General features: G+C 43.2%; 1 protein-coding gene across 2 annotated transcripts in view; it reads left to right on the top strand.

Annotated features, from left to right (window-relative positions):
* Positions 1-1,090: 1,090 nt before the first annotated feature.
* The window catches only part of MAPKBP1 (mitogen-activated protein kinase binding protein 1), a 51,554-nt gene continuing 31,573 nt past the window's right edge, over positions 1,091-21,071 (top strand). For both annotated transcript variants that reach the window (XM_019725427.2, XM_019725426.2), the window contains exons 1-2: positions 1,091-1,247; positions 1,791-1,993. In XM_019725427.2, coding sequence (XP_019580986.2) covers positions 1,880-1,993 — 114 coding nt within the window. In that variant the 5' untranslated portion in view covers positions 1,091-1,247; positions 1,791-1,879. The remainder of the gene's footprint in view (positions 1,248-1,790; positions 1,994-21,071) is intronic.

The raw sequence follows: 21,071 nt of genomic DNA, 5'->3' as shown, positions 1-21,071 counted from the left end.
ACTTGGCTGTACAAGACACGCACAGCAGTGGATTTAGGGGTCCTTCCCTCTTGCTAACGTCCCCCAGGGGTTCCAAGGATCTAGGTAGGGTGAGAGTTACATCACTGTACTATTTCTCTGGGTCCCAGTCTTTTGGCTTAGGCTAACGTTTTCATAAGGTAATTTCTTGAAGTAGCGAAGAGGCAGAAAATCAGGCTCTTAGAAAATAAATTATTAGGCTGAGACACCTGTGAAATAATATTGTAAAGGTATTTCAGTGCGCGTCCCCAACCCCCATAAGCTAGAAAAACTATACCACTAAATCTAGTGTCAGCAAGCTTGACAGTGACCTCGCTAAAATAGTACTAGGGAAAAGGTTTCACGAGTAAATTTTGACAGGAACATAGAAAAGATCTGGAGCAACAAAGTCCTGTTTAACTGGGTGAGAGAGCGCGGTGGGACATAAGAGACTAAAGAAACCAGGAAACAAATTGTCCCGTAGGCACATTCACTTGTCTTTGCTCTCCCCTATACGCCTAAAGCTCTATTCGAGGCAATCATCTCCCTCCCCTTTATTCCATCGTGGCCAATCAGGTTGCCCAGTTAATAACACTTCTTAGCAATCGAAAAAGTTACGCCAGAGAGTCATTTATATGTAGGTTAACGCGCTGCCGAGCAACTATTCTAACCGCTTTAAGTCCCAGCACTTGGGGTCGATGGGAGCAGAGTCTTATGGCTGTGTCTCAATCTTGTAATTCCGAGCTAGGAGTTAGTTTCAGCTCTGGTCCCTCGGGCCTATCAAATGTCAACTGTGGCACCCTGGGGGCGTGGTACTATCTTGGGGCCCTGGGGAATGCAGTACTCTGGGGGGCCAGGTCTCATAATACCATAAAAGGCTTGGTTCTTTCAAATCTGAAGCCATGTTCTGTAGATCTTCCTTTAAGAGCGATACCCGCGACTACGTTGTGAGGAATCCGTGGTTTTCGAGCCCCAGGTTCTTAGCTTCCTAGGCGCTCTCATTGGCTCCGCCCCCACAGACGTTATTCGTCCACTCTGGGAACGCCCTCCTGAATACAGACCACACCCCCTCGCCTCGCCCCGCCTACCCAGCCCGTAACTTGGCCCAGGCGGTAGTTCGCGTTTTGAGCCGCTGGTGCCACCATAGCTGCGGCTGCTGCTGTTGCTGCTGCTGCGACTGTGGAGCTGAAATCGCGGAGCGCGATGCCTGAGGGCGCTGTGAGCGGCTCGGCCCTCGGGCCCCGGGGCTGGTGAGGCTGGGTCCGAACGGGGGCGCTGGCGAGTAGCAGGGGCTTCTGAGGGAGGTGAAAAAGAAAGGTGCAGGGCCCCTGTGGGGGGCCGAGAGGGAGCTCCAGAGGGTCGGGGGTGGGGGAGGGAGGCTCCCGCGGCAGAACGGGTTGCGGGGCCACAGCGAGCCCCGTCACGCCGAGTGTCCTCGCGGCCTCCAGCGCAGGTGCGCAGGCCCCCGGAGGGACTCCTCGGTGGCCTCCTTCCTTGGACATTGCAGTTGCCATGGGAGCACTTTGGAATTAATGGTGACCAGACCTGCCATTAGCCCTACTAGATCCCATCCATCCCTCCAGTTTAAACGCCTCTGGCGGGCATGGGCCTGGCATTTCTTTGCAGCTCAGAGCCCCCCCCCCCCCCTTTCACGGGTCTGTCCTTCAAACGTTGAAAGGAACCGCACAGGGCTTGACTGTGGGGACGAGGAGAGGAGAAAGGGCAATACCTAGAGAGAAGAGCTGCAGACACTGCTAGGCAGAAAGTAAGGTGGTCTCTACCATCCATCTCAGGTCAGTGAGAGGGCATACTGGAAGACCCTTTGGAGAGAAAAGGCAGTGCTGCTGTTGAGACAAGTCCCAAGATTGGGCCAGGTACTGTCATGGCTGTGGAAGGGTCAACCATTACCAGCCGCATCAAGAACCTGCTGCGATCCCCATCCATCAAATTACGCAGGAGTAAGGCAGGAAATCGCCGAGAGGACCTCAGCTCCAAGGTGAGTCTTAGTGTTGGGAGCCACTTCTTTCCAATCCTCACTTCCTCTGCTCCATGTTCCTCTTTCTTCTTCCTCTTTCTTGGAAAGAGGAGTTCTAGAAGCTCCTGATGGCTCTAAAAGATCGAGTGTGCCCATCTCTGCCTCTCGAGAAAGCAATGATGTCGTTTTAGGTTGAACGAAAAAGAGCAGCAGGGGTGGACATGCTAAGATTTATTCATGAAAAGAGGAATAGAAGAAAGGCAGCCTGGATTCAATTGTGGCCTCATTACAAACTAAGGCTGTGTTTGGGGAAGCTAGTCGATATGCTATGACTCAGTTTCCCTTCCTGGAAGAGGGTAATGGGACCACATATTTTGTGAAGGACTAAGCTGTGACGGATGTAGCTGCAAGTGTTAGTGTCACAGCGAGGTTATGTAAGACAGTAGTAGCAGAAAGAAATGCACTAAAACAGTCTGAGGAATTGGCTTGGCAAATGCTCTTGCCTAGGGTCAAACAAATTTATTTGTCTCTTCAAGAGACGTAAATTAATTTAACTGGAGCTTCTTGGCTTCGTAGGAAGGATAACGTGCAAGGAGCTAAATACTTGCCTCAAAACAGTTTTCCTGGTTTGCCCTGGACATTGCGTATCTCATTCTTTTACGTGCTAAGAGCCGCATCACACCATGTTGCAGACGCGCCTCAGAGGCCAAATCCCTTTCCGTCCCCTCAAACTGTCTGGGTGTTGGTTTCTTCAACTTTGTTTTCTTCAACTTTGTTGCACCCAGCAACTTTGGGAATACAAAAGTAGACTACATTTATTTAATCCCTGAGGGAATCTAGGTCTTTGTTTCCACAGGATCACGTTAGACTTTTGTGCGTTATTAGCAGCCGGAAGGCACAGTAGCCTTGCGTGGTACAGGATTGCTGTAGGGAGAGGCATTGGAGACAGCAGCATTTTATTGCCTTGCCTGTTTCTCTTCAGAGATGAGTGAAGCCAATGAGGAATGACTTAGATGCTAATGTACAACATGGCAGGGTTCTGGAAGGACTTAATTCAGATGCCTATCCCTTAGCAGAACTTTACTTGGATTTGGTCATAAGGTGAACAACTTTCCTGTATATTTCATCAGAGGGCTTATTAAATCGAAATCGGCCACGAGGACCCATGGCAGTGGACATAGTGACTTTTCCAATGACTCCTATTAATTAATCATTGCTCATATTCTTCAGAGGCAGAGGAATGAACCTGAAACTCAGAAACGTTCTTAGATTTGACTCTCTTCACTCCTTTGTTGTGTTGGGTCATTCTTAGTACGGCAAGCACAGGTATCCTTGACTGGTAACGTGGCAGTGGCTATCACACTACCTATTAGAGCAATCTTCTCATAGCTATGGCTTCTTTTTCCGACCCAGAATAGTATAGGTAGTATAAATGTACGATGGGAGTTTAGTCTTCAGTGCTAATACTTAATGTAATTTTGGTCTGGGATTCAGAAGGTATGGCCACCATTCTTTAAAACTTCCCATGTCATTCATCATTCATTCATTCAACAAATGTTTATTGTGTGCCTAGTATGTGTGGAGTCAGGGATGCATAAAACACTATCTTTGCCATCAAGGAGCTTGTGGCTAGTCAAACTTGTAGACAAATAATTACATGATGTGGTAAGTGCTGTCCTAGAAGTGTGCACAAGGTGTTAAAGGCAGCACAGGGGAGGGAACCCAAATCAGCTTTAGGGAATTAGGAAAGACTTCACAGAGGAAGGGATGCTTGAGCTGTGAGTCCTGAGGCAAGAGGACAAGAGAAGAAGCTCTCCAGGAAAACAGTGAAAAAAGGCATCCCAGGCATCACCATTAAACAACCGTGTTTCAAATAGGAATTCAGTGCTTCAGATTCTTTAAATGGCTTTGTTTGTCCTAGAGCTGTGAATGAAGGAAATACTTAGCTAAAGTTGAATGACCCTTGAATAGTTTGACAGAGCAAGAGTACTGGTGCATGTCTTTAGCACCCAAAAGTAGTAGCTGTCTTTGTGTGCCTAGGACCCTACAGATTCCTGCTTCTCCACACTCCTTCCTGAAGACTCTCTACCTAAGATGATTCTAAAAGCCTGCCTTATGGTAACCCACATAGGACTTGGTGTATAAGGCTTTGTCAGCTGCTCTAATATGTGGTGGCTGTAGGTAATCGTGGTAACTGCCAGAGAGCTTGTGATTCATGGATCACAACTCTGAAATAAAATTTGAAGGCCAAAAGACCTGTGTCTTTTTTGGAGGCAGGAGGGGCAAAGAAGAAGTGACAGAGGGCTTTTATGCAGCTCTTACCTCAGATGGTCTGCTGCTTTGAATCATACTGTTCCTTCTGTCTAAAGCAGCCTTTTTACCAAATTCTCCACTTATTTTTAGATCCAACTCTATATTTATTGGAGCCACAGGGCCTTCTCTGACTAGCCACACTACCTTGGAACCAATCTCTTAATTGTTTTTTTATGTATATCGTTATTTCCTAAGGTCCGTGGTCATGTTCTTTATTTCTTTTACATCATACTGGTTAGTACAGTGTAAGGTATGCTGTAAATATTAAATGAACTCATTGAAAACGAGAACAATTTAAAAATGTCAAATACAGGGGGATGAGCTGGGGATTCCAGAAGAATAAAAGATGATCAGGCGGAGTTTGTGACTTCTTTAGAAGAGAAATCAAAATTAAGAATGATAAAATGTTGAAAAAGAAGTAGACATGCAGCCTAGTTAGGTGTGAAGGGTGTAAGAGGGAAAGGGAAGTACATGCACGCAGAAAGTGGGGCTCATGAAAGGCTCTTTAATTCAGGAGAGACCTCGTTAAAAATTGGTAGCTATACTGTTAAAAGCTGAAGTGAGTAAATATGGGGATTTAAGTGATTAGAGAGAGAGGAGAGGAGAGCTGGGATTTTTTAAAACTTTCTCTAAGGCAGGGCAGTCTCTGTAGTGTAATAGAATTGGAAAAGAGTAATTTGAGGTTTTATGCCAGATCTGCTGAGTTGAGGACGTGTAAGTCAGTTAGTTGCAAATACCTTTCAGCTTCAGATCTTGTACAGTTGTCAGTTCAACCTCTCATCTCAGTTGAAGCTGTGTTTTCCTTAAGAAGCAAATGTGTGCGCTCTTGGTAGCTAACCCTCCGCCTCTTTGCTTAAAGTTTCTGAAAGATTTTTATGTGGAGGGATCTGGGTTTTTCTCTTTTAACAAAGGACAGCAATGGACTGAAGTGAGCAGGCAATATTTAAATTAGGGATACAAAAGGATTGCCTCTGCTGGAGGGTTGTTAGATTTTGAAAAAGTAAGTGAAGGAGGTTTTGAAATCTTCCTCCTTAATAGCCATTAATCTAATCTGGGTTGTATATTACCCCTCTGGAAACAACGGGCAAGGTGGCTTGCAGCTTTCTTCTAGTTCTCAGTTTTTATGACTACAACTCTAATTAATTCTCATGTTCTCCCCTCCACTTTGTTTCCTCTCTTTTCCCCCCAATTTTTCTCCTGTCTGATTGTATGGTGGTACTTTGAGCCTTTTAACATGTAGCTCTAGGAAGAGTTTGTGTAGGTGAGTTTCCTGGAGGAGAAAAAACTGGCAATAGACTAATTTCAACTTTTGCTCAGTGTTTGAGCCCAGATATTAGTATTGAGACACTTTAATCTGCCTGTTTTGTTGTGGGGAAACATTCATTTTAAAAACATTTATGGATCATTGGCTCTAGATTGATGGCTGTCACTTGAAGAGGCAGGAGGGCAGTAAGACATCAGACTACCTGTGCAACATTTAAAAAACACACATTACTGGACTCCATGGAATCAGAACGTCTGGGGATAGAGTTTGGTAGTTGTGTATATATCAGGTTCCACCAGAAGCCCAATGCTGGGTTATAAACCCCTGGCTTAAGTGCTAGGACCCTGAAATACGTTGGCTTCATACCTAAGTCCTCGCTGAGACTTCTTGAGAATATATAACGCTAGCTCAGTAAGTGTATCCTTCTCTTTGAGTAGTTTTTCAAACTTTTTTTTATTTTTCAATTACAGTTGATGTACAGTATTATATTAGTTTCAAGTGTGCAGCATAGTAATTAGACATTTACATAACTTATGAAGTGATCCCCCCTGACAAGTCTAGTACCCATCTGACACCACACATAGTTATTACAATACTATTTACCGTATTCCCTATGCTGTTTTACCTCCCTGTGACTGTTTTTATAACTGGGAATTTGTATAAATCTTAATCCCCTCACCTTTTTCACTGATCATCCTAACTCCCCTCCCGTCTGGCAATCATCAATTTTTTCTCTTTATCTATGAGTTTGTTTCTGCTTTGTTTGTTCTTTTTTTTTTTAGATTCCTCATATAAGTGAAATCATATGATTTTTGTCTTTTTCTGTCTGACTTATTTCATTTAGCTAAATACCCTCTAGGTCCATGCATGTTGTCGCAAATGGCAAGATTTCATTTTTTAAATTTATGGACACTTAGGTTGCTTCCATATCTTGGCTGTTGTAATGAATGCTGCAGTGAACGTAGAGGTGCATATATCTTTGAATTAGTGTTTGGGATTTCTCCAGATAAATACCCAGAAGTGGAATTCCTGGGTCATATGGTATTTCTATTTTTAATTTTTGAGGAACCTCCTCTGTTTTCCATAGTAGCTGCACCAATTCACAATCCCACCAACAGTGTACAAGGGTCCCTTTTCTCCACATCCTTGCCAACACTTGTTTGTTGATTTATTGATGATAGCCATTCTGACAGGTGTGAGGTGATACCTCATTGTGGTTTTAATTTCCATTTCCCTGATGATTAATGATATTGAGCACCTTTTATATGTCTATTGGCCATTTGTACATCCTCTTTGGAGAAGGGTCTATTCAGGTCCTCTGCCCATTTTTAAATCAGATTATTTGGGGGTTTTTTGGTGTTAAGTTGTATGAATTCCTTATATATTTTGGATATTAACCCCTTATTGGATGTATCATTGGCAAATATCTTTTTCCATTCAGTAGGTTGTCTTTTCATTTTGTTGATAGTTTCCTTTGCTGTGCAAAAACTTCAGTTTGATGTAGTCCTGTTTGTTTGTTTTTTCCTTTTGTTTCCCTTGTGTGAGGAGACATTTCCAAAAAATATTAGGAAGAGCAATGTCAGAGAGTTTATTGCCTATGTTTTATGGTTTTAGGTCTTACATTTAAGTATTTGATCCATTTTGAGTTTATTCTTGTATATGGTGTAAGAAAGCGAACTAGTTCCATTCTTTTTTTTTTTTTTTAAGGAGGGTGCAGCTCACAGTGGCCCATGTGTGGGGATCGAACTGGCAACCTTGGTGTTATTAGCACCACGCTCTAACCAACTGAGCTAACCAGCCACCCTGAATTAGTTTCAGTCTTTTGCATATACCTGTCCAATTTTCTCAACACTATTTATTGAAGAGACTGTCTTTACCCCAGTGTATATTCTTGCCTCCTTTGTCATAGATTAATTGACCATACAGGCATGGGTTTATTTCTGGGCCCTCTGTTCTGTTCCGTTGATCTATGTGTCCATTTTTATGACATTACCATGCTGTTTTGATTGCTATAGCCTTGTAGTATAGTTTGCTATCAGGTAGCATGATAACCTCCAACTTTGTTCTTCTTTCTCAAGATCGCTTTAGCTATTTGGGGTCTTTTTTGGTTCCATATAAATTTTAGGATTATATGTTCTACTTCTGTGAAAAATGTCGTGGTATTTTCGTGGGGATTGCATTGAATATATAGATTGCTTTGGGTGGAATGGGTATTTTAACAATGTGAATTCTTCCCCTCCATGAGCATGGTATATCCTTCCATTTATTTGTATCTTCTTCAATTTGTTTCTTCAGTGTCTTATTTTATCCAAGTACAGGTCTTTTACCTCCTTGGTTAAATTTATTCTTAGGTATTTTTCCTTGAGAAGTTTTTTTTTATCTCCACTGTGTCGTCTAGACTGATTGCTCTGTAAACTGCTGTCAGGTATAGAACTAAGAGAACAATCCTGTTGTCGGGCTAGATATGAGGAGCTGGTCATTGCCTTGCTCAGATTGGTCAGCAGGAGTTTCCTCTGTGGGCAGGAGTAGGAAACTTGATGATAATATATCCCTGAGTCCTGGCCAGTTTTTTATGTCACCATTCCACTACCTACTTCCATTGGGACTCATAAAATACACTCTCTGGGTCCCCCACCTAGGATAGATGGCCAAGAGAAGAGGCCCCTGTGGCCAGTGGCCTTGCCCCTTACTGACCTTTGTGAGTCAACTTTGGCAAGTTCTTGTTGAGTTTTCTATCTCTGATGTATTCTTCAATTAAGGCTTGTGAAGTGTCTTAAGATCCTCAGAACAGGTGGTGTACAATCAAAAGTATAAGGTGTTGTCTTGGGTTTGTTCCTTTGATCTTTATTTCATTTCTCCTTCCAGTGCCTGCAGCTGCCCTCAGCCTTCAAAGTGACTCTCACTGGAGAGAGAGGATTCTTCTCTCCCCAGCCCAACACAAATAGCCCGTCCTCTTCAGGCTCTAAGTCGTCTTGCAAAGCCTTCCCTCATCTACTTGGCCTTACTCGTTTCAGAGTCTGTAATAACAGCACTGCTGCTTTCCAAGTTGCGTTTCCCTCTCTCAGCTTGCAATTTAGGGCAAGTTTCCCCTACTGAATCAGTTTGAGTCATTGTCTTATTTCCTGCCAGTATTTTGAATGTCTTTGGGACCGTTGGTATTTCTCTGACTTCACTTCTCTCTTCCCTCTGTCACCTGTATGTTTTCATTTCTTGACTAATGAAAACACACTGGTAGACGAGATGCTTCAGCCTGACCTCTGTAACCTCTCCATCAACCCTGAGTCTGAAGTTAGGCTTGTGACTGTTATCACTGTCCCTTTTTTGGGAAAAAAGTCTAGGGCTTGAAATTTATTCAAACTGGGAACGTGGTCTGTCCCACTGTAGTTCTCAGAGTATCTGTTGGTTTTACTTCATGTCCAGACTGCAGTGTTGATAAGAAAAAAGACTAGTGTGTTTCAGTAGGATTTGTTATATTATACATTACACTCCCGTTGCTACAGGCTAAGACTCTCCTCTGGGCTCCTTGTTTAATGCAGGACAAGGCCAGGATTTTTGTCAGCTTCCTTTACAGTAACTCTCAGTAAAGGTGTGGATGAGAGCTACCCACCTGCTTGGAAGTTTACTGAATCAAATCCACATTGTGGGTCTTACTTTAACTTCTGTTACCTCTTAAAATTAAAGAATGGTTGGGGGAGGGCAAGAACTAAAGTGAGTATGACAGACAGACTGGGCAGTGTGGATCCTTAGGGTTGGTGTTTTGAGTGTTCAGATTTTTCAAATCTTGGTTTCCTTCCTCCCAACCGTTATATCAGCAAGTCCGCAGTGTTTCTTAATTGGCCACCACATTTTCTTCTGGTTTTGAGGGATCTTTAGAAGAAGTTCACAGTCTGGGTATCTCTTTCTTCTGAGACTTTTGGGAGTAAATTCCACCCCCTGTCATTATATCACAGGATGTTTGTGATGCTTTTTTGTTGCTTCCCTAGTCTATAAAACAACCTTTTTTTAAGACTAGATTTCTAAGTTTATCTACCTTATTTCTCCCCCTAAAACTAGAAGGAGGTTGAAGATGTTTTCCCTTCCCTGCCCCTTCACTCCTAGTTGAGATTTAAATTTATTTGAAGAACTTAGAACAACACTTTGTGAAACCACATCGCTGATTTTCCTTCCACTTTGTCAAATTCTCTTTTGGAGGAATCCTGAGAAGAGATTTTTCTTAGGTTCTTCTGGATTTGAACATTGCTTCTCATTCATGTTTCAATTTCTGACTTCCTTTCATACCTCTTGTCAGCCTTTGAGATCTGTGACCATAAGTTACTTACGGTCATTTCCCCTTCATTTTAGCTGACCCCATTAAAAGTGCTGGCACTTCAAAACAAAACTTCAAAAAAACTATGAAATACAACAGACATAGAAAAGTTTACGAAATATAATAATATAATATTGTATTGTGAATAATTATAAAATGATTGCCTGTGTAGCCACCGCCCAAATCGAGAAAGAGAACACTGCAAGTGGTGGTGGTTTCTGAAGGCTGTGATCTAATATGTCGTCACAGTGAATGAGGGTGGAGGTGAAGATTTCGTCTTATGTAATTAGGATGATTTCATTTTTAAAAATTAAAATACCCAAGGACTTGATCCTGACTATTTGTTCTAGTTTTCAAGTTTCTTCTTGTTCTAGTCATAGATTTGTGCCACTTGACATGCTTACTGGCACCACCCCTCTCCAACCTTTGTTGGCAGTGCTTCTTGCCCTTATCATAGTTTCCCAACAGTAATACTAGAAATAATCATATTTGTAGTGGTAATGACGACTAACGTTTATTGAGCTTTTGCTGTGTAGTGGGGTAAGCATTTTACGTATATTATCTCATTCAAGTTTTCCACCACCCTACTGTAAGTAGTGCTATCCCCATTCTGTAGATGAGAAAATTGCAGCTAAGAGAGTTAGGGGAGTAGCTGGTGGTTGCATAGCCAGTAGGTGGCTGAGCTGGGATTCAAATCTTAGCGTTCTTAACCCTGAGGCCCACACCTAAACTTTGTTCTGTTCTCCTCCCAGGGAATCTTCATGTGCAAAACATGGCACCGAGCACAGAAGTGTGCCCAGTATTGCTGTAGCCAGGAGTCACACCCTGTAGTCAGCTTGGAAAAAGGCAGTACCTTAAGAAATAGACTTTTCCTCTGACATTCCCCATGAAAGTTAATGTAATGAATTTCGCAGCCATCATGCAGTCCCCTTGTCCCTCTTCATCTTTGTTCCTCTTCCCACCCCCAACTCCAGATTTCCTGAACTGATATCCCCCCCTCTCCCTGTGCTACTGGTAGAAAGTGTACAATGTGTGGTTCCGGGGGTACGCGGATGGCAGGTCGACAGGGTGCGGCCGCATGGTTCCAGATGACCATACACCACAAGCAGTTGCTGCTTCTCCCTTGGGTTTGGAGAGAGGTGGGGGAGTGAAGTGGAGACCAACAGACATGTTGGTTGTTTGTGCGCAGGTATCATAGGGCTTAAACGGTTGGTTGGCAGTTGATTGTGTAGCTCACACTCCCGGCTGCTTGCTAGCGCTGCCTGCCCACGTTTCTCCCTTTTTCTCTCGGTTCTCCACCTCTTTGGTGTCTCCATAGCTGTCCCTTTCCACAACAGACCTGACCTTTGACACTGTGGAGGGTACCGAGTTAAAATGCCTGTTTTCCGTGAAAAACACCTGCATCGAAATTGCCCCGTGCCAGGCCTGATGTGTGTGGCAACAGCTGGGGTTCAGTGAACGTGAATCGGAGCAGATCTGAGGTCACTGGCCACACTGGGTTTGTTTGGCTGGGCAGGCTGCAGGGCTGCTAAGTTCCTTGAGCAAATGTCTTGCCTCCTCACCTGATCTCAAGTTTGTCTTGTGGCTTCCCCCCACTGTCTGAAAGCACAGCGTGCCGATGAAACCTTTCGTCAGCCGAAGTGGCGTAACGCAAAGAAGCAATGACTATGAATTTATATAGAAAAACTTTTGAGTGTTCTCAGACCCCCCAAATAGCCTACCAGATCATACCAAATAACACATAAACCCCAGATAACACTAAGGTCAAAGCGGTGCCCCTCTCGCTATTCGGGGTGCATGCTGCCTATATTGCAGCTCACGCAGAATAAACACTGAATGCTAGTTTCGCTTTTCACCTTGTTTTGTACAAGTGAAAATGCTCTTAGGATTTCTTTCAGGTTAGTGAAAATAGGTACTAATGTAGGTCTTTCATAAAAGTGGAGAGGTATAAAGTGAGCTTTCAAAAAGTGGGAGGTTCCCACTTTTGATTTCTTTCCTCCAGTAGGCAACAGTGATAACTTTATAGGTGCAAAAGCATGGGATTTTAATGCATACTTTCCTGCAGCTGATGCAGTTAGTCCTGAGGAGGGAAAGCCCAAAGCGGGTGGATTGGGTGGAAGGCAGCCCTTGGACCGTCTGGGACGGTGGGGCAGGAGCTCAGAGCATGCCCAGAAGCCCTGACTCTTGCCACTTCTCAGCTACTGCTGCCTTGGAGAGAAGTAAGCAGCAGCTTATAAGGACTAAACATGAACCAGGCAGCCTACAGGCCTGCCTCCATTACCCTGACACTCATTGGTCAGCTTCTATTTGGGAAAGCACAGTATCTGCAAACTGTGATTGTTTTCATAGGATACCATAACCTGCGGCTGGCTTTTCTAAACACGTCCTTTCTCCTTAGGATGTCCTTCCTTCCCCAGGCTGCTTTGGTCTGTCTTGTGAGGCCTCCATAGCAGCTGTTGCAGACTTTCCCTCAGCAAACCCTGAAGTGGCTAGTGAACAGGGCTTCTAAGAGCTAGTGGGTGGGGGCGAGAGGCAGTTGTCGTCATGGCGACTAAGGCTCAGATTCAGGTCCACCCCGGGACTCCGCATTTCGGCCGATTTCTCAAGCGATGCCCTTGTTGCTCTTCCCTGGGCCATACTGTGAGTAGCCAGGCGTGTGTGTGTGTGTGTGTGTGTGTGTGTGTGTGTGTGTAGTGCGAGGGAGGGAGAGGACAGCTTGCTCACTTGTGAGGAAGCTGGCTTCTCTCTCATTTGTAAAATTGGAATACTGATGGCTTCTTCCCGGGGCTGTTGTGAGGATTACATGAGATTTAATGAATGTGAAAACACACTGTAAGGTCTAAATAAGTTTATAGTTATTAAGGGGTTGCTAATATTATCAGGGTAGAATACCCAGTAATTTTCTTGTAATTTGCTGGCAAGATTTTATTCCTTAAAGTTTCAATTAGTGAGCAGTCCTTTTTTGCAGGTTCATCCTGTTCTATTTCAACATTTAATCATCTTCCCGGTGCAGCTTTTTCTTGTGACCTATCTTCTAGCTTGTATCAACAATACTTTATTGACCACAAAGGAAGGCTTAGCAAATAATATTTTTCATACTAACTAGTCCTAGACCTTCCTTTCAGACTAAAGGCAGTGTGAAAACGTGTTAATTTTATAACCCGTTGTTTTAAGTTTCTAATGTTGTGATGAGAGTGAAGTATTCTATTTAAGTAAGTTTTACTTAAAGAAAATATATGTGAAGATGTAAGGAAATAAGTACACTCACACACCCTTAGACGTACATTGATCCAACCTTCTTAGAGGACAATTGGGTAATATCCAGTAGAAGAAAAAAATATATATATTCGTATCTTTTGATCTGCCAGTCATCATTCTGGTATGTTATTCTCTGCAAACATTCACACCACACAAAAGTGTAAATAACTGATTTTTCGGGTGGGGTTTGTTTTTCACAGTAGTGAAATCTATGAAGTCATCCAAGTAGCCATCAGTAGGGGATTGATGTGCATCCATAAAATAAAGTCCCCTGTACTTGCTGAAAAGAATGACGTCAATCTCTATGTACTGACATTAAAGGGTATGCAAGATAGAGTAAGTGACAAAAAGCAAACTGTGTCACAGTTTTTTATGTTAATGATTATGTGTATTTTTGTTAAAACATACATGTTTAGCATACACATAAAAAAAGTGGGGCTGTAAATACCAAACTTTTATTAATATTGGTTACCTTAGGGAGGGATAGTTGATGATGGTGGACCTTCACTACCTGCATTTCTATATTTCTATAATTTTGAAAATTTTTACGAGTTTGTGTTATTTTTGTAAGTAGAAAAAAATAAAGATAAAAAGTCTCTTCACTTTGAACTTGTGTATTTCATATTTAAATCTAAAAGATTTATATTTTAAAATCCTATTAAAGCAGTTACACACAAATGTTTCTGAAATATATAATAAACTTTTTTTTAAAGTAACACTAGCACAAAATATTTTCTCACAAATTCATCCTTCACTTGTTGAATTTAAAATAATTCATTTCTAATATCTTCAAAAGTATGTCCTTGGTTAGCTTTGATAAAGTATTTTTTGATACTTTCTGAAGTACATGTGCTTTGTGAAAAGATTTTTTACACAAGTAATATAGAGAGGCATAATGAAGAAAATAAGTCATTCAAAATTTCAACATCCAGAATAACTATTCATAGCCATATCTCTTTATGATTATGAAGTACAGGTAAAGCTCTTTTTAAACAACAGTAATGTCACTTTTATAAAAAAAAATATTATCTCTAACCTTTTTGGACTTACTCTTTAATTATAATTGGTCAGATTGGTGCAGAGCCAGGCATGTATGTATTTACTAAAGTTAGGGATAAAACTGTTTTGTTTGTAATCATTTAAGGCACAAGGATTATTCCTTCCCCATTCCTCCTGGAAAGGCATCAAAATCCTGCTTCCTACTCCAACTTCTAGGGCTGTCTCTGAAGATGGAGAATTCTCTAGGAGGTTAAAGAACTTACTAATTAAGATGACCCAAAGAGTATTCACAAATATTTTTGATATATTAAAAACGGATTCCACAAATACATATTAAACACGGGGCCTTGTGCTATAAACAGGGAGTTGTATGAGACACGGCCTCTGCCTTCCAGGAGATTATGGACTAGTAGGAGAGATAAGACAGATCCATAAAGAACTTCTGTACAAAGTACTAAGTACCACATGCCGTGTGAAGGATGCAAATTAAGTGCTGCTATAAGACTACTAAGGAGAGAGGAATCATTTCTGGCAAGAGTGATCACAGAAAGAATCAAAAGGGATGTGATACTTAGGCTGGTCCTTGAAGGAAAGGTCGGATTTCTGTAGCGGGCAGAGGTGGCAGGAAGGGAAGGGCATTCCGGGTTGGAAAAGAATATTAACTAAAGCCCTGAAGCTCCTTTCCAGAATAATGAATAATCCAGATTGACAAAGGCACATGATTCATATAGGTGAGTAGTAGGAAATAGAATTAGAAGTAAGGTAGGTAGGGCCCATTGGCAGAGAACTTTGGATGCTAGGCTAAGATATAATTTATTTAGTTGGCAGTAAGGAGCCACTGGAGGAGTTTTTGAGCAGGGGAGGCACGTGATCAAAGCTGAGCCGTGGAAAGATTATGCTGATGGGTTGCGGGAGGGGAGGCCAGGGTGTGCAGTACGGAGATTGAGTAGAAAGCCATGGCTGTATCCTGGAATGTGGTGCTGAAGGCGTAAAGTGCGGTGTTGACATTAGGAATGGAAAGGAAGGGAGCATTTTATAGAGAATAACAAGTTGAAACCTTCCTTCTTCCCATGGAGTCTCATGGCGCAAGTTGGCATGATTGCAGGGGCACCAAGAGTCCTCCCCACTCTCCTTTTTGTCTCAGAACCCACAGTCACTTTGCACACTTCGTTCAGATAAGGAACAAACAGTTAGTGTTCTCTCTGGTTACAAAGTTTGGAAACCAAGAGATTAAGAAAACTCAGCCATGTAGAATTGGTGAATAAGGAGGAATTAGATCCTTCTTGATGGTCAGACTTTTAGCTCATAAAGCTTTGTGGTCCTGTGCTTCCTGTAGGGAGGAAAAAAATGTTCCTCTTATTCTGGTGGCTTCAGTTGAGATCTCTCCTACCCTTACCTTTCCAGCAATGCAGAGAAAGGGAGGCTGGACGGGCCTGCTCTGTCCCAGGCACTGTTATTAAAGCCGCTCTTTGGACTTGCGTGCACACTGATGGTTGTATTATGAATCAGTGCTTTAGCTAGAGGCCCTTATTCCCACCCCTCTGGTCTGAGGTCTGATGCCCCCCATCTGCATACGAAATCAGATTATCTGGCTTTGACACTGTAATGTCAGTTGCCTTGGAAACGGGTGTCAGCTGTCCATATTGACTGTGGGTGCTGGTGCCAGCTGGACATGGGCAAGCTCTGACCATGTGGGATACTCTGGCGTTGAAAGACCCTCCATTCCTTTCTCTGTAACCGTCTCAGTGCGGAGAGGTCAGAACCCATTTCTTAGACCCATTTCAGCTACTGATTAGGCCTGCCAATTTTTTTTTTAAACATTAAAGCTAGCAGGAGAGGACCCTCTTGACCCTTTACTTCGTCCTGTGCCCTCATCCTCTTACCATGGTTCTCAGACCTGTCCCTGTTGACTCCACAAAAGCACGGTGACTTCCCCATGTGCCCTTTCAGAAACTGTAACATTCCGGTGGTTTGGGAGAACCTGCACTCCCTCCTCAGGTCTCCCTGGTTTCTGGACCCAGACAGACCTGGGCCTACATCCTGGTTCTTCCACGCTACTTCTTCGCTGGCTCCTTCCTCTATAAAATGGAGATAATACTAGTCCTTCATAAAGTTGTCAAGGATTCAGTGAGATCATCTTGTAAAGTGCGTAGCACAGTTCTTGGCACAGAATGCATACGTGTTCAGTAAATGATAGCTGTTATCGCTGTCGAGCCTCTCTCTGCACAAGCCCCTTTGGTACCCACAGATCTGGGTATTCTTGTAAGAATGCTAGGAACATTGTTTTCTCCTTGGTCCTAAGAATGGCTGAAATTGGGAAACAAAAAGGCAAATGCATTCGTTTAATAGTTCCCTACCTGATTTATCATGAGAACCACCAGAGATTCTTGACCCCCATTTTTGTATCTGTTGATTGGGAATCTTTTGAGGCAGGGGATGGGGATGGGATAGAACTACTATCTGAAAACATGTGTTAAGTCCCTGAGTAATTCTATTGACAGGCCAGGATTGGGAACCTTTGTTCTCTAGTCTCCAGGGGCTTATGGCTAGAGGATCTCTAAGGTCACCTCCTCCTGGGCAGTGGCAGATTTACCTTCCTTAGAAGCTGAGGCTATTTTAATCTCTGTACCAGAGCATTGGCTCACTTCCAGCTAATTCTGAACTCTACGCGAGGGAGTCTGGTTTTTGTGTCATATTGGAAGTCATTTGTTTCTGGGAGCTTTCAAGGTATAGACAACAGAACTGTAAATCAGTCAGACAGGGTGGAGACCAGGAGCAGAGACCAGAGGCCAGGTCTGTTCCACAGTCTTGGAGTGGCCACCGTGTCTCTTCCGGCCTCTGACCAGATGGCACTTTGGATTCTAAAGAGCAGGAGTGAGTGAACTTGGGCATGACACCCACCTCCCCCACTCTCCTCCTCAGGCCAGTCCCTGGGTCTCTGCCCAGCTGGCTAAGTCTCTGCACAAAGCCTGCTGGCCCTTGGGCTTCCTCTGTGGCTTTTGCATAAGTGGTAATTCTCAGAATCTGGTGGAGAATTTGCTTTGTGAGATTGCAGTGTAGTGTGTGGGCAAGAAACAAGCATAGTTATTCTTAAACTGCAGGAAGGGAGGGAAAGGCGGAGAGTGCTCTGCCTTGGACAGGTCTGTGACACGCTTGTTTATAGAAACAGCAGCAAGCCCATGGTTTGGCTGGAATGACTTACAACTCAGGTATTTATAACTTGTATTGAGTGGGATTGAGAAGTGGAGAAAGAGAGAAGGAGGAAGAAAGAAACTGGTGGCAACAAAACATGACAACGAAAACAGAGATGGGCTTCCTCCCAGTTGTTGGGGTTTCTTTTACCAGTTTGAGGTCAGCTAAATCCTAGATGGCCCCAGCCTTTGGCTCTCGCCTCTTAGTTTCCTCTCTCAAGGGAGCAGCTGCTCCCTTGCCATGGCACACTCCCCGTAGTAGCCCCTCACACTAAGAAAGGAAGAGCAAAGCCACACCACTTATGCCATGGGCGTAAGCCAGAAGCCCTTCTTGAGCGGTGACGTTGTCTTGGATCCACAAACTGAATCTTTCATTGGCTTATGCTTCTCTATCTTGTGGACTGATCCATTCTAGGGATGAGAGAGAGATAGAGACAGACAGGCAGACAGACACACACACACACACACCAGAAAAGCTTAGAAGGCCCTGCCCAGAGTTCCTGGGATCTTGGGTTAGGGGTCTGGGATTGCTTGGAACCCTGTGCTGTGCCACCTGAGTTGCAGATGGTGCTGGACTTGGGCGAGTCTTTTTCTTGCCTCCTCCTCTTCTTTTTAGCACTTACATTGACTATCCCTCCCTTCCGGGAAGTCTCCGCTTCACTGGCTTCCTGGTTTTCCTCCTCCCTTTCTAAATGCCTGGCACCTCATCTTCTCCATACTCTAAAAATAGGTATTCCCCGCGGTTCTATCCTCAGCCTCTCTCTCCCTTCCCTCCGTCTTCTCCCTTCTCGTTAGACTTTCGGGGGTGGTTTTCGCCTGCACGTGAACAATCCTCAGATACCTATTTTCAGTCCTGACCTCTCTCCCAAGCATTCATTCCTTGCTTACATTGCTCAATTGAATATTCTGTGGTTCCTACTAAATATCTCCGAAGTACCTTAGATTCAACACATCTGAAACAGACGTCATTGGCGCTCATCCTTCCTCCTGTGTCTAAATCTAGGTCCTTTCTCTGATCGTGGCACCATTTCTTTTCATGGCACCACCTTATTCCGTCTTTGAGGTTCAAAGTTTGAGTCTTCTCTCTTTTTCCTCCAGAGTTTGTACAGTGCCCAGTCATGCCAGTTCGATTTGTTTTGTCACTTTTGAATCCATCATTTCTTTTCTATTCCTCCTACCTTCATACTGGTCTAGATCCTCATTACTTCTCACCTGAACTATTGTACCAGCCTCCTGATTGGGGTCCCTGCCTGTGTTGTATGTCTTATATACATTGTCACCAAAACAGGTTTGATTGTGTCCCTGGCTCAACACCCTTTAATGGCTTCCCAGGCCTACAGAGGACCCCCACTTCGTTTGGCATTCAATGCCTCTCCTGACTTAATCTCCTACACCATCTTTGCTTTCATCGTTGCTCACCTGCTTTGTTATTTCCTCCTGCCAAACTTTTGGTCATACAGCTTCTTCTACTGAGAATTCCTTTTCTCTCTGTGTCTTCCTGTCAAAATCCTATCCTCACTGTGAGGCCCAGGCCAAATACCATCTCACCCTCCAAGAAAGCTTTGTTGTTTCCCTTTCCTGGTCCTGTTCAGAAAGCATCTCTCTTCCTCCTCTTTGAACACTCTGTATCTTTCTCATGACCCTCGTCACGTACCGGACTGCTTTGTAGTACGTGGTTCATCTTCCCTGATAGATGTTGAGTGTAGAGGGTAGAGTCTACATTCTTTACCTTAGGATCCCCCACAGCCTCCCAGTGGCTATTAAACTTTTTTTTAGAACAACCTGCATTAAGAAATACATGTTACATTGTGACCCAGTACACACAGACACACACACACACACACACACACACTCCCGAAGTTTCATGATCAATACTTATCTTGACTACATGTCATAAGATCTGTTTTTGTTCTGTTTACTCATTACCCACTAAATCAATTTCAGGTCTCATTAATAGGCTGCAATCTGCATTTGGAAAATACTGTTCTCTTTAGTGTGAATGAGTAGTACTATCTATTGCCTCTGAGCCACCTGTTTTTTCCATCTCCTTTAATGAGAGCCAGAAGAGCACTTAAACAGTTGGCTTTATTCTTACTTTCTCTCTCTTGGGAATAGGCTATTATGAAGTTATCCCTTTATCTCATTATAGTGAGGGATAATTTTGCTTTCCTTCTTTCTCTCAAGAGGATACAATACTGCCCTGACTAGTGCATGCTGGGAGTGCTGGGTATTCAAGCCCTCCTTTGCAGTATACCTGTCGTAATTCTGCCCTCCTGCAGCCTTGCTTCCAGGGAAAGATGACACCTTCTTTCAGGTTGGTATAGGCTTTCCTCTGTCTCATCACTCTCCACCTGCCAAAGCAAAGGCTGGGTCACAACTTGATTATTCTTCCTGCGTTTAGGCTGTGTTTCAGATGTAGAGGAGGTCACCGTAAAGTACAATGTGAGTGCTTGCTTCTTAGTGCACGTCTACATGAAGCAGTATTCCTAGAACTGCGGATGTACCGTGTTTCCCTGGAAATGAGACCGAGCCGGACAGTCAGCTCTCATGCGTCTTTTGGAGCCAACATTAATATAAGACCCGGTATTATATTATATTTATTGTATTATATTATATTATGTTATGTTATATTATATTATTATATTATAAAGATCCGGTCTTATATTATAGTAAAAGAAGACCGGGTCTTATGTTAATTTTTGCTCCAAAAGACGCGTTAGAGCTGATTGTCCGGCTGGGTCTTATTTTCAGGGAAACAGGGTATTGGGGTGCTAGCTACCTACAGCAGTTGTGTCCCAAGTCACTGGCCCTAATCAGTTATCTGAGCTAGTGTGTCTTTTGGGCTATGTTTCATTGGCATTTGGGTCATGAGGGTTTCGAGCTGAATTTCCTGGGCCTCATCCCAGACTTTGAGGATAACTATTTTCCCATAGGGCCTCTTCCCTGCCTCTGTTTTCTCACATGATGCTTGAGGCCAGAACTCTCATAGGAGTGGGCTTGCTTCCTTAAGTGGAAAGATGCTGTAGTATTCAGGAGGGGCTAGGTCATTGGTTCTCAAAGTATGGTCTGAGAATCCCCTGCATCCCAAAAACCTTTTAGGGGACCTATGGATTTTCCCTTTCCAATTGCGTATCCAAATGAGGCCAGATTGTATTCATCTTCAACTAGAGTAACATATCACAACAGCTTGAGGGCAGATGCAGATATGAAAATTCAGCTGTTTTCTGTTGAGCCAGACATGAAAGAGATTTGCAAACACATAAAACAACGTCACTCTTTTCACTAAATTTTTTTTTGGAAAAGTTATTTTTTAAAAAAGTGTAAAAGTGTTATGTTAACATATAATGGGGTTTATTGTTATTTTTAAATGAATTAACAAATATATTTAAATATTTCCATGATAATTTCTCATATAGTAAATATTGATAGATATAACTTGTATGAACAACAGCTCTTCGGGGTCCTTGATAATTTCTAAGAGTGTACCAAGAGAAGAAACTAAAGACTGTAATAGGCCAAACACTGAAAATCGCTGGGCTGGGTCATGCTGTGGTAACAAATCACCTCAAAATCTCCCTGACTTAACAGATAGTTTATTTCTTTTTTCTTTTTTTTTAAATTTTATTGGGGAACAGTGTTTCTCCAGGGCCCATCAGCTCCAAGTCATTGTCCTTCAATCTAGTTGTGGAGGGCGCAGCTCACTGACCCATGTGGGAATCGAACCTGCAACCCTGTTGCCCAGAGACTGCACTCTAACCAACTGAGCCA

The sequence above is a fragment of the Rhinolophus sinicus genome, linkage group LG03 (assembly GCF_036562045.2).
Source record: "Rhinolophus sinicus isolate RSC01 linkage group LG03, ASM3656204v1, whole genome shotgun sequence".
Classification (NCBI taxonomy): domain Eukaryota; kingdom Metazoa; phylum Chordata; class Mammalia; order Chiroptera; family Rhinolophidae; genus Rhinolophus; species Rhinolophus sinicus.
Note: the sequence above shows the minus strand (reverse complement) of the source record. Positions and strands in the feature narration are given on the sequence as shown.